This window comes from Ischnura elegans, chromosome 9 (assembly GCF_921293095.1).
Source record: "Ischnura elegans chromosome 9, ioIscEleg1.1, whole genome shotgun sequence".
Lineage (NCBI taxonomy): Eukaryota > Metazoa > Arthropoda > Insecta > Odonata > Coenagrionidae > Ischnura > Ischnura elegans.
The window spans coordinates 70,557,351-70,571,212 of record NC_060254.1 but is presented as its reverse complement, the minus strand read 5'-3'; the positions used below and the strand labels follow the sequence as shown (position 1 = coordinate 70,571,212).

The following is a 13,862-nucleotide window of genomic DNA, read 5'->3' as shown; positions in this document are numbered from 1 at the left end:
GTACTTCATAATGATAGCAATTTTAGGCAGGAGTAGAAATAAGAGCAGCCTCGCATTTCACTATTTAATTTAACATGTTGGGCTCCAGGTTAAGCAAAAGGTCCAACTTCAACACAAGAAACCAATCGGAGCAATGGTGAACAACAGATGCAATCAACCATAAATGTATAATTTGAATAAAAATGTATTAATACTTTCACCCTTGGTACAAAAACAAATATTCTTCCAACAAGGGTATCTTTACATTACAAAAATATATAATTGCACAGCAATCACAGTATTTATCTGAACATCACAAATCGTCATTGTACTTTAAAATAAACTTCATAACCAACTTCGGTTAGGTAACTTCAGTACTTCAAACTTGAGGTTGTAAGTAAAATTCAATGCCTTGGTAAATGTCACAGGGGCATCATAAACAACAATTCACAAGAAAAACAACTTATTTGATAATTTATTTGAGTGTGGGCTCCTTGTATGCTGTCCCGTGAGATAAGCAAGTTTATGGGCATACTGTAAAAAGAGTTTTCAGACGATTAATTACAAATAAAAATATTACACTTGGTTACATGTTATAAAAAATTATTAGCACACATTTAGATATGGATTATTAAGACGTTCTACAAACAGCTAATGTGACTTAATGGGGTGCTCTCATAAAATAAAAAAGGAAATTTTTTTACATATCTAGATAGGTAAGTTAAAATTATTAACATATGCAAAATATGACTTCATAATTTTCAATGTTTTTGTTGCTACAGAGCTTCAAAGTTCGCAAAAATTACTAAATTCTTTCGTGCAACAAAAACGCCCTGTGACGTCAGAATGCTAGTAAGCAGATTCGCTCCATGGCAATAACAAAACAGTAACAACGATAACAAACATCTACGACGATACCGATTCATAACTTGAAGGGTGGGTCAAAAACAGTTGTGAATGGTTTAAATGTTTTTACGGTGCGTGTATTGCGCAGTGGCTGACTCCAACTTCATAAAGACGCATCCTAGGAACATTCTGAAGGTCATGGTCGCTTATTTCTTCTCTAGTAATGAAGATTTCTCGGCCCGGAGTGGAGAAGCCACGAAATAGAAACGTATCGTAAAGTAAATCAACAATCTCATTCGCTAGTAATCTAAAGCTTGGTTTGTATTTCATTTAACTACTGTCATTTACTAATTGCTTTTAATGTGTTCTTGGTACAATATTGGAATATGTGTGAACGTTTTGGAGAAACACAACATATCATATTTTACGCCGATTTACTTAGCATTCCCAAGGTCTGGAAGAGAGATATACGGTGTTTCAGCATTGCATTAGGTTCAACTGTTAATAAATTTGAGTGTTTGCATTGTTGGGGCTAAGGTGCCACCAGAACATCAAGTGAGAATAATAATCTTATACAGTGGAAAATGCCATTAATAAGGAGGATGACAAAGTTATAAGCGCTATTTGTCATGACTGTGCTGCATCTTCCATTGCATTCTTTGCATCTGCATTCTTTAAACCTGTCAATTATTCAGGATAAATATTTCATATGACTGATGATGAAGTTAACATATAATGCTATGCAAAAAATAAATTGTACTGAGAAATGCATAGGTTTTTCTCAAACTGGGACAAATAGTTACTAGCACCACGTAAACGTTTTGTTTACTGGACTCCAAGCTCAGCCAACATGGTGATGGGTCGTTTGGAGTGCAAGATTACTTTACAATTTTCAAAGAGGAATTTTAAGAATAATACGCAGGTTAGAGAAGAACTGCCTTCACTGTAATTTTTGGAACTAAGGATATTTTTTTATCTCATAATCATCCATTTTCAGTGGAATTCCCTATTGAATCATAGACATAATACAAAGAAGGAGACAACATTTTATGATCATTTATCCATTTAAAAAAATTGCAGGGAGGACTGTTCCTTTTACAAGGAGAACAATTACATTATTAAACCAATACAAAGTCATATCAATTTGCCAATACAATACCAAATGATTGGAAGTTAACACTAGACTGAATGAGAAATCACAGTTCCCGCCTCTCCTCAAAAGAAAATATGACTTGGAGGCAGGATAAATATATGACATGAGATGTACAGAGAAGGTTCCCGTAAAACTTATCATACAGCTAGTCCTCCACTAACTGATCTAAGGAAAATCACGGAATGTTTTCACTTAAACAGGGTTATGGACTAAATTTTGTATCGTAACATAATTGTGTATTTTTCTCAGATCATGATCACAGGAATTAAAAAACCTCACATAATCACAGCATTATACGTCAAATATAAAATTTATATGCAAATATTTTCCTATGAAAGACAATCACCTCAAATCATGTTCCTATGTAAGCCCAATGCCGTATCGTGTGGGACACAAATAAGAAATATAAGTGGCAGGGCCCTGAAGAAGCAAGGATTCGTAAGGCGTATTGTGGGAAGATTTTCACAAGGGAAAGTACAAGAGAGGTGCTATTTCACACTCGTCAGGCCAATCTTGAACATGCACCAAGCATATGGGATCCCATGCTATAAGACTTAACTAGTGAACTTAATAAAGTGCATAAAGGCCATTTCACACGGTACACGGAATTGCGCAGGTTAGAGCTGCATTAATTTCTAAAATGGCGTAGAATTGCGCGAATACATGAACGAAATTAGAACAAGGGCTATTTTGCCATCTCGCATCCACGCATTCTCGCACGTGTTCCAGCAATTCACCGCTTTACACGACGCAATTTTGATTGCGCCTTCACACGTAAGTCAGACTGCGCAATTACGTGTACCGTGTAAAACGGCCTTAAGAAAGCTGAGCAATTCACCAAAAACTATTCATCCAACAGAAACTTTAATTTACAGGCCACTTTACATGGTGAATTTTCATTCAAATGACCTTGCGAATGACTATCATTCACAGTGTAAAACGGAAATTTCCTGCATTCAAATGAAATTTCAAGCATGTTCTAATTTGCTCGCATGATGTGAGGACACCATGTCCATCTTGCCATTGGCACCTTCTCGGAATTTTAAGATCATATATAAAAACTTTAGAAGCATATTACCCCATGCGATAGCTCAAATAATAAATTTGTACTTTGAGAGAACATAAATTCTCTAAAGTGAGTAATTCGGAAATAACATTCGAGATATTTAATCATTAAATACGCCGTTTTTCTTCTAAAGTTCGTCAATATTTTGTTTAATTTACAATTATTAAACTATACTTCACGATTTGAGTGCTAAAGTTTGGTGTGAGAGTCCCAATTAATAACAAAAGCTCTGTTTTTTCGGTGAACACAGTAGAACGAAAACGAGCCATTACGTCATGTTGGCTCACCTAAATTAGTAGATATTGTCATAGGTAGTTGTGATAGAGGTCTTTCTTCCCCTTGTTGATCATGATCATGAAACCAGGTTCAGTCCACACCCGAGATATTTTCCAGGAATAAATACACAATATGCCTAAATTTACATAATATAAATAAATAAAACAAAATAAGACAAATCACCGTGGTCATACACTTACCTGACAAGGAGCAGGAACACGAATACCACCAGGCCAGTTATAATACATGAAACACAATTTGTACGTCAACCTCTGTATGTGGTCAATCTTCATTTCACTGCTATCATGCAAAATTATGTAGTGTGTGGGAGTCACCGTGCCCTGCAATATTTCAAAATTAAAACTTCCGGTTAAAAAAAGCAAGAACGGCTTTCAACTTTTCATGTATCATTCACCATCTTAACAAGGGAGGATAAAATCTTAAGGCAACATTTTGAATTAGAATAATAGTAAGTTCAAGGAAGATGAGCATGGTAAATTAACGGTCTACATGATATTTACTTTGAAATACAAATCTATTCCAGTTATAAAGACTGTTTGAACACATTTTCTCAGAGTTGATCAATTATTGAGAAATACCCAACAGTCTAGAATGCTCCACATTCTGGACCTGGAGATTTATCGATCCAATACCTACCTTATTCTCTGACCTTGATGTAAAGATATAAAGTGATGCATAAAGTCCTAAAAGCCTGATGCTTCTCCAGCAAGGGAGAGGAAATTTTGGCCTAAGTTTAACACGAAATTGAACGCAACCCAATAAAACATTATCAAGATTCTGATTTCATTAAACTTTGGATTTGACCTCCTGGTAATGAACTTGCAAAAAAAATAAACTTGAAGCACTTAACCCCAACAACTTCAGAGAACAAAGAGGAAAAAAATTCAATTGGCCCCAAAAATAAACAGATGTTTTGTTACATACCCAGCCAGTTATCAAACCCACATATTTAGGGATTGAAACAACTTACCTCTCGTACAGACTGCGAGACCAGGAAGAAATCCTCCCAATTCCTCCTAGTCACGGCATTATCCACAATAGTACCTGGTTTTGGGTTGGTTAGCTCATTTTTCTGCAAAATGAACAGTTATCACCATTTATGAACAAGGAATTTTCAAGGAAGCCTTACTGAAAAACAAAAATTTTAATCACAAAACCACTTACCTCAATTGAGAATATCCTGGTATTAATCCGCTTTTGCACAATCAAAACAGTGAGCTGAGGCTTATACCCACTGCTGACACGGTCAAAACATGCTTGGAATTGAGGGATCTCCAGTTGCTGGGAAACTTTCAATTGGCCGTCACCAATGCCATCTCTATAAATAATTATTTTTACCGGAAACTGACCGTTAATCTGTAATGAAGAAAAAATTAAATTTAAGGAATAGACAAATACATTAACATTAATTGAATACACCAACGGATGAAGTTTGCCATTAAAAAATATTTGACTTTTTCGGGATTCGAACACGAATCTCCTGATTGCCAGTCAGGCGTGTTAACCAGTTCCACCATCAAGCCATTTTCTCAGAGCGAACTTTATCTCGCGAAAAAAATCCTGTATTTTGATTTGTTCCATAAAGCAGCAATCAAGTTATCCTCAACAATGATGGGTAATTTCTATAAATTCCTTAAAATATTCCTGTTAAAAAATATCTATATTTTTCTTAACGGGAGAAAAACAACCTGCACTTAAAAAATGTTTTAATTTTTGCACTGTTCATGTACTAGATTTATGCCATGAATATTTGCTCAAGCATAGAAAACAGTTAACACAAGCATTTCATCAAACTTGAAGGAAGACCCAACACTGACCAGAGTCGTGAAAAGGGAATTTTTTTGGCATAATTTTTTTTTTGACAACAAAGCAAGCAAAAAGCCATGAATTTTATTTTTACAGGTGGTGGGTCATACCTTAAGGAATATTAGAAAAAATAATTTAGCTTGATTCACATATTGCCTCAGGTCACAATTTGATGTTTTATAGAACCATGTTTTTGACGCAAAATTTTCTAAAATCTTATGAAACATCCAAGTTTAGAGAATATTCAACATCCCCTAGGATATTTTTCTATTAGTATTTGGAATCCTCATGACTTCTATAGTGGACCTGCAAATTTTCATTCCAATTGGATGAAAAGAGTGGCTGAAGCAAATTATTTCCCTCTGGAGGTACAAGTGCCTCTGGAGATTGGATTCATTGAAAAACTGCAGTTTCACCTAAGAAATATTTTACACTGTTACATGCCTACATGGACGGATGAAATTCGCCAAGTGTCATCAAAATCTGCGTCGGTGGGTGTCATGCCTGGATGGACTGACATGGAATAACCCAGTATTTGTATTTCTCCTTCTGCCATACGCGTGAGTGCCATGTAGAGTGTATCAAGTGAGGTGTCATAGTGAAACGCCACCCTTGTTTTGCCTTTTTCTGTCATGGCAGCATCTAGGCTAACTGGCTTTAAAGATATCTCAATGAAATTACCTGATATCCAACAAAAATGCACCAATCAAAATGAATTGCTATTGGGTTAATTAAATTAATAAAAATCATAATTAAAATGTGGCATACCTCATAAAATTTCTTAAGAGCATTTGCCATGCAAACCACAAACTGATTGACCAATTCTTGACCAGCATCCATGAAGTTTGTCTGACAGTACCAACGAGTGCATTCTTTATTCAATGACGATATGAAAGCACCAACACTCCTTCCTTTCTTGATGGGGTCGTGGTACACATCTGTCCCACAGATCATGACGTTATTCTAAGGAGAAGATGTAAAAGAATGAATAGCAAAAAGACAAATAACAACAGAATGGAAATAATAATATACAAAATAAGATGGGGATTACCAGAGGAATTTTGACAGTCCATAAGGACCCACCCAATTTACAAGTAATCTGGAGCAGTATTTTCTGTACGACAGAGCGTACTTTACTCTCATTTCTTAATGTTTTACTGTTTATAACCTGAAAATAGATAAAGGTATTAAGTCAATTCATTCAAAAAGATACATTTAGGTTTCAAAGACACAGACTATATTTTACCTGAGTGGGAACACCTAAGTCACAACAAGCAACTTTCTTTACAGCACCATACCGATCATCTCTACTTGTAGGGAATATTATGACCACAACTTGAGCCTGAAATGGATTCGTATAAAACAAAGTATTTTCATCAATTTCATTTCCAGAAGTACCAGTCCTTTAATTAAGAAACTTTTCTACCAGCATTAATAAACTCTGTATTAGATACATCATCTAAAAACTGTGAACAATAAAATAGCGGTCTGATTCTTAATCAATGTCAATGCATTTCAGATTTATTTGCAGCTAGCATTGTCATTTTGCAGCCCCCATTATTTCTCACAAAAAAATTAGAAAAAAATTTTGCATTGATGCATTTAAAAGTTTTCAAGTATTCAACATACAGACTAGTGTAAGCTTTCTGAATGGGTTGAACATTTTTAGAGGAATGTACAGAAATTAATACTTTAAATTAACTTAATGTCAAATATTACTTGCTAACTAAAAAGTCTGTTTATCTACAACATAATAGAGAAGACCAAACAACTGCATGGAATGAGTCCCTAAACTCAGTTTGGCTGGGATGATATTAAAATAAAGCTGTATATTTTTCCTCTAGAAGATTCCTATAGTACAATCACAACAGTTATCAGCACATCTAATAAGACTGTGTAACACACTACAGTGTGAACTTGATAAAGGTTACCCCACTTATTACAAAAATTATACTGTCGTTGCCATCAAAGGAAAATTTAGAATTGAAGTGCACAATAATACACGGTAATGAAGAAATATAAACGTGGATTTTGTGACTGATTGCAACTACAAAGGTAGAGAGAAAAAGCAAACAGCAATTTACGAAAGTGATGCACGATTTCTCGCGTTCTCGTTACGATCCATTATGTTGTGCAGTATTGATTACCAACATGCAATAAGTCTCTCATGCTGTCTTATTAAATAATCATACAATGCAATTTTTGATACACCCATGCATTCACTTAAGAGCAGAATGAAGGAAGACATAAGACCCTGAAAAAAGCAAGCAGAATTCAACAGCAGGAACCATCCAGATCAGAAGAAACTGACTGAGGGGCTGACCACCCAACACATTTTTGTATACAAAAAACTCCCAAGGCCATTCGTGATCCCGACCGCCAGCAGACCAAAATCTGACACTGCAGAATAGGAGCTCGGTCCCCCTCCCCTCCATGCTTTTCCTCGCTCTAGAGCCCCCCTTCCACCCAAACAAATTCTCCTTGAATTCAAACTACAGCGATCACTTTCGGCACTGAATCCCAGTGACCGTTACTGTGGAGTCCCCCCGAATTATTCTTTCCCTTTAAACAAATGTTTATTCTTGCTAATCATACAGTGAGTCCTCGTTTAACGTCACAAACCGTTCCTGAAAAATGTGACGATAAACGAAATGACGTTAATCGAAGCATAATATCCCATAAGAAACAATGTAAAAAGTGAATATCGGCTCCTAGACCTCACGATTCCTACGCGAAAAATATGTTAGCCTATCATATCTGGGGCATTTTTTACGGTGGGAATTCTAATCTATCGCATAAATACGAGTTCCTGTCTTCATCGATGACAATAGCAGCAGTGACGTAAATCCTTCTCCATTTTTGTATTGTAACCGGTGCATTCTGCCCACTTACATAGTGGCGCATGAGACGGGAGTGCGAGGTAAAGGAAGGCCGTTTTTTTTTCTTTTGATATGTGTTCGTGTGAATGTGTGCGTGAGTGTCATGAATCATTGAGTCCCCATTTGATGTTTCCCTATTTTCCTCCCCACAATGTGTAATGCTCTCCCTTCCCCCCCCCCCCCTCCTAATGTGTGCAAGTCGAATTCTTAAGACGAAGAAGAACGTGGTTCCCCCCCCCCCGTGTCCTTGGTGAAGTGACCGTCCAGCCCCAAGTGCATCATCCCTTTATTTCCCCTGACCCCCCCTCCCCGGTGTTTCCTCCCCTCAATGGCTATATAACGTGGTGCACCGGAGGAAAAGGGGCTTAGATGATTTTCTTTTTTGGCGATTCCGAACAAAGAAAAAAACGCTCCCAAGAGTAGGCGGAGTGTGGGGAGGCAGAGAAAAAAGTTGGTGGAGAGATCCCGAGAGAGAGAGAGAGAGAGAGGGTGCCCAATACGAGTAGGAGTTGCAAGGTAGACTCGTGGTGCCGATGAAAGGATCTCCCAACTGTCGCAGAGAAGCCATCTCCCACTCGTGAACCTGCCGGAGTTGATGCGGAGCAGCCTACGCCGCGGAACCGAATCGCCACGATCAGCAGATCGAGAGCCCCGAAAATTCAACAAACTGTAAGAGAAAAAGCCACGAAATCCCATTCCTCCCCCCCCTCAAGGAACAGAAGAAAATTCCCACTTCACCAAGTCAAGAAGAGAATTCATTAAAAACGTTTGTAAAATTTCCCCCCTCACAAATAGAGAAGAGGACAGTACTTCCCCTATTACCGTGTGAATTTCAGTGCAATATCTATTTCGTTGTTTCATATTTCCATTCCCCCCGTTTCTTTTTGTTTTTTATTTATTTGTCCCCTTTTCTTGTGGTTTTTGTATGGGTTATGAATGTGAAAACGTGTAGCGTGATTTTTTTTGGGTTTAGGTTAAGGACTGAAATTTTTCTGTTGTGCAGCATAGTGAATTATGCGTTGTATTTCATTGAATTCAAGGAGAAGAAGTTAATTGTTACTTTTGCTATTGATTTGCTTGTATTTGTAAATGATCATATTTAAACTCATTAAATTTATGTTGAGCGAACTACGCAGTCGAACGGCTTTCTTTATCCGAACGCTCCTGTCTCAGGTCTCATCACCCCTAAACTTCCCCTCCTACCCTTTCCCAAAATCCCATTCCCTCGCCCCAGGTGCACGGAATATCCCCGCTACACCTCCGCTCTCCCCTTTTGCCCTCCAATCTCCCCTTCCCCGAATGTGCCCCGCGCGGTGGGGTTACAGTATCTTCCCGCATTTGCTTTTCTGCTTCGCTATGGTGGTCGCCCGGGCGAGCGTCGCCAGGGCATCATCATTGCTGAAACATCTTCGCAGTTACAGGAACCAAAATTATTGTGAACTCAGCGAAGAAAGTGACGATAAAAACTCAGAGTTCTACACGGAAAAATGCCTTGAAATCACTTTTTAGGTTCCTGAAAACCATTAAGTCAAGTAAAACCTTACGCAACTATGCAAGAATTCATTTTGCAGAAATTTTTGCTAAAACCGTAATCGCAATTAAGAATAAACACACCATTTTACACTTTGCTTAGAATGACTGTATCACCGCCCACACAACGAACAACCTGCAACGCCAGCCGCTTCACCTTTTTTTTCGTGCGAAATTTAAAAGACTTGACGTTATAGCGAAGCGTAGGTGCGATAAACGAATAACGGTCTCAAAATTTTCGTGACGTTATCGCGAAATGACGTTAAACGGGGTGACGTAGAACGAGGACTCACTGTAGGTCAATTGACAGTTCCCCAGTAACCTCTCCTTTTGGTGGGTGTCTCACAAACTGTAGCAAGTACTGGATGATTTCTTATTTTATATTGGTACTCAAAAGGAGTTCACATCAACATACTGATCTGCATGCTCTCACATGGATATTTAGCATGAGGATCAGGGAAACCATCCATGCATAGGAAGGTGAAGTGGAAAAAAGAACAGCAGAATAAAATTTAATATCCTACTATGAAATTCAGAATTCTGTCATTACATTGCTCAAATAGCAATTACTTATGATCAGAAATTTTGAACCCAGATTAAGGTGTAGCCATTAAATTCAATTCTTCCTGTAGACTTCATGAACTTTCAAATAAAATATTTTACTACTAACAATTATGAAAACCTTTCCCTGCAAGATATATTCTCACAAAGAAATTACTTACATCGCTTCCTTCCTTTTTTAATGCTGAAACGTAAGTATCAATTCTATCATTCTGAAGACCTATCCTCCTAGGTTCATGGACTTGAATGCCCATTGTAGGACCAAATCTTTTAGAAAGCCGAACAAACTCATTTGCTGTATCAGTTTGATTTTGTACATGCAGCAGGACCCAATTTTCAAGATGAATCTGGAAAAGAAAAATTAAATCATTATTTTCACAGAGAAAATCATGCTAATAAGAAACTTTCCACTAAGTGTGACAATATGATATGTTTTAGCTCTCACTTGAATGGAGAATTTTGGTCTATTTTGAAATATTAATAACCTGGAAACTCCACATTAAGGCCAGATTATAGAAAATATAAGCAATACAACATAAGTAGGGAGCACTCAGCACAGGATTCTATTGACTTTATATGTGTGTTTTCCTGATTTCCAAAAGATCACAGTGAAGTTCATACTCGGATGCTAAAATCTGGCTAAGGAACTGATAAACCCAAGTATTACGAGGGTTGTACCAAAAGTAAGATTCCCGATGAGCTACAATGTTGAGCGAAAGTGCTAGGCTAAATCCCACAACATTGCCATGCACAGTGGTTTCCCTACTCTCGAGTCCGCCAGTCTGCGATTCACTTTATAGCTCATTATTGGCTTAGCAACCGTCAACAATGAAAGTGATGATACCCGTTCCCACCAAGTGTGAGGATCGAGCAGCAATCCAATTTATTTTTGCAAGGAAGTTACTCCCATTGGAGATTCATCAGCAACTGACTGAACTTTATGGTGATGAGTGCATGTCCGTTTAGCACATCCGCTAATGTTGCAGGGCTTTTACTGAGGGTCACACGGAAGTTAACGATGAAGAACGGAGAGGAAGACCGCCGGTTTTGGATTGCCCAGAAGATCCACAGTGAGCTGCTCAAAGATCAGAGGGTCACTGTCCGTGAATTTGTTGAACGCATTCCTGAAGCTTCTTACGGCACAATTGAAAGAAATTAAAAATAAACGTTGGTTTATCGCAAGATGTGAGCTTGCTGGGTCCCTTGCATGCTGACTGACGGATTCTTGGAGCAATGCCTTGACATTACTCACAAATTTCTTCGACAATTTAAAGGGGGGACAACAAGGAGAAGTTGCTGGTCTCTATCGTCACCGGAGATGATGAAGCATGGGTATTTCATTATATCCCCGAAACAAAACTCTTAGGTGGCAAACGCTTCAAGAGCGACGATGAAGTCCGAGCAGATGTCACACACTTCCTCAACGGGTTGGCGTGAGACTTCGTCGCCTTAGGGATATAAAAGCTGGAGCACTATCTTTAAAAGTGTGTCGAAAAAAAAGGGAGAAAACGTTGAAAAATAGGAAAAAGTGTAAGCTTTTCAACGATGTGAAAAATAATATCAATAAACAAAGCTTTGTATTTGTAAAAAACATGGGAACCTTACTTTTGGTACAACCCTCGTAAAAACCATGAAATCAAGTTTTTTGGAACTGAAAAATTACCATGTCTGCGAAAAATATGAAAAAATTACCTTGAGTGTCGCATTAATTACATTTTTGACCCATATCTTTAAAAAGTATGATATTGTGCATCTCAATCCAAACTACCCCTGAACTACAACCCCTTCCCATCGAGATATGGCCCAGGAGCCTTACTTCTGCTTTTACAGACTTATCCTCAACCACCATAGGTGCATTTGGATCATTAAAATTTTCATTTTGTACATGAAAAAGGTTTCATGATTTTATTTACCACCTTCACTGACAGCTGGATCTTTATACCAATTTTTTAGACAGCTGACCCAGCGAATGTTGTACCGCCTAATTATCAATGAACATAACAATTGCTCTATTTATAAATCAAGAGAGGCTGTACTGATTTTAATGATTTTTGATTTATTTAAATAAATTAAGAAAAAAATTCAATGAAACAACAAATAAAGCATTAAAATAGCTCCTTACAAACATATTTTCTTTTTTCAATCTACATAGGTTAGACCGGGTCACGCATATACACATTTATTTTAATGAATTTTATAATTTTTACGTCTTAACTCAAGAAATGTTGGAAACTGTGGTTTTAAAAAGCAGTTAATAAAGTCGAAATTTTATGCAGTCAGTTGCTCACCTATTTGCATTTTTAACAGTAAAAAAATGTTTTTAGGCCCAAGTCTTTCCCCGTTCTTGGGCAAAGTTCATGCAATGCTAGCCCAATGCTTGACTGACTCTCAATATCTCGTGAAAATAGTTCCTAAAAGCAACATTACTATGTCATGACTTGCAGCGTGCCAGATATAACTTGGTTCAGAAAAGTGCACCTCGTAAACCTGCCGCAGTGTCCGATGCGTAAATGTATCTGTAATAATGTCTACCCCACACATTCAGCTTTATTCACTTGTGTCAAGTACCTTCTGATATACAACAGTTTTTGTTATGTAGTCAGGCGGAAGAACAAACAAAGCAGATGGTTTACCAACATGTGAACATGCAACATACATTTGACAATGAGAAAAACATGGCGTTTCTATACATACAGCACAAACACTCACCATGTGATTTGATAATCGTCATCTTGAACGCAACATGACTCGAAAATTGAATTTGTTTTAACTCAAAGGGTGTATCTGTTGCAATCATGGGAATCCTCATAATGAGAACTACCTCATCTTTGAATTTTCCATTGAGTATTGTCGCGTGTATCACATTGATTATCAGTTTTTTAATCACCAAACGCGTTCCATTTCATAGTTTTGGTTGGTTTGGGTTTTGAAGCATTGTGAACACCACGGCTACCTTCAGCTGTAAATTGTGCCGAGGTAAGCCACACAAATCTAAGGACTTTAAATATTCAGATAGCTTGTTGGTGACTTCGTCTTTCTTTGTTACACAGTCAACAGATTTGAATTAATGCAGAGAACAAACTATTTTATCCTGATTGATAACAAGTTTCAGTCATCCACATCTTTGCTCGTAGCTGCCAAAATTGCACGCTCAATCAACCATTTGTGCTTTTTGCGGTTACCAATCATATTCGTGAACACTTTGTTGATAAGCTCATCTTTTGATGTTACGAAATTGCAAAGCTTGCGAGGAAATGAAGTCAATCCACTTGATTCGTCAACAGGTACACAGCCATTACTGTTAGTCAACAATTGCTTGGAGAATTGTTCACAAACACGGTAGAGACGTGTTTGTTGATATCTCAATTCCAGCTGAGCTTACCTCGAATTAAATGATTTTAATATTTCAAATAATTTTTCAACTATTGAAATTTTTTTAATTAAAGCTCAGATTCAATTAGTTAAAACAAATCATCTAGTTCTGACCAACTTGATAGCTTTTGCAGTGTTACCAACCCCAACAAAGTAACCCTAAGATCAAGATCAATTTTTTTCATGAACTTTTACTATTTTTTAATGTTATTCTGTTATCCAGGGCTGAGACGAATCCAAAAAACCAAATATCATTAAAATCGGTACCGCCATTCTAGAGTTATAAATGGTGTAACTAAATTTTTCGACTTTCTCCAATACATGTATATGGTGGAGTTTGTATTTACCAAAACCTAGGAACCCTAATAAATAA

At 37.3% G+C, this 13,862-nt stretch overlaps 1 protein-coding gene across 2 annotated transcripts in view; it reads right to left on the bottom strand.

The window, feature by feature from the left end:
* Window positions 1–50: 50 nt before the first annotated feature.
* The window catches only part of LOC124165233 (piwi-like protein Ago3), a 48,562-nt gene continuing 34,750 nt past the window's right edge, over window positions 51–13,862 (bottom strand). For both annotated transcript variants that reach the window (XM_046542540.1, XM_046542539.1), the window contains exons 13-20: window positions 10,279–10,464; window positions 6,394–6,489; window positions 6,199–6,315; window positions 5,916–6,110; window positions 4,506–4,697; window positions 4,312–4,413; window positions 3,521–3,661; window positions 51–513 (exon numbers count right to left, since the gene is read on the bottom strand). In XM_046542540.1, the coding sequence (XP_046398496.1) occupies window positions 427–513; window positions 3,521–3,661; window positions 4,312–4,413; window positions 4,506–4,697; window positions 5,916–6,110; window positions 6,199–6,315; window positions 6,394–6,489; window positions 10,279–10,464 (1,116 nt within the window). In that variant the 3' untranslated portion in view covers window positions 51–426. The remainder of the gene's footprint in view (window positions 514–3,520; window positions 3,662–4,311; window positions 4,414–4,505; window positions 4,698–5,915; window positions 6,111–6,198; window positions 6,316–6,393; window positions 6,490–10,278; window positions 10,465–13,862) is intronic.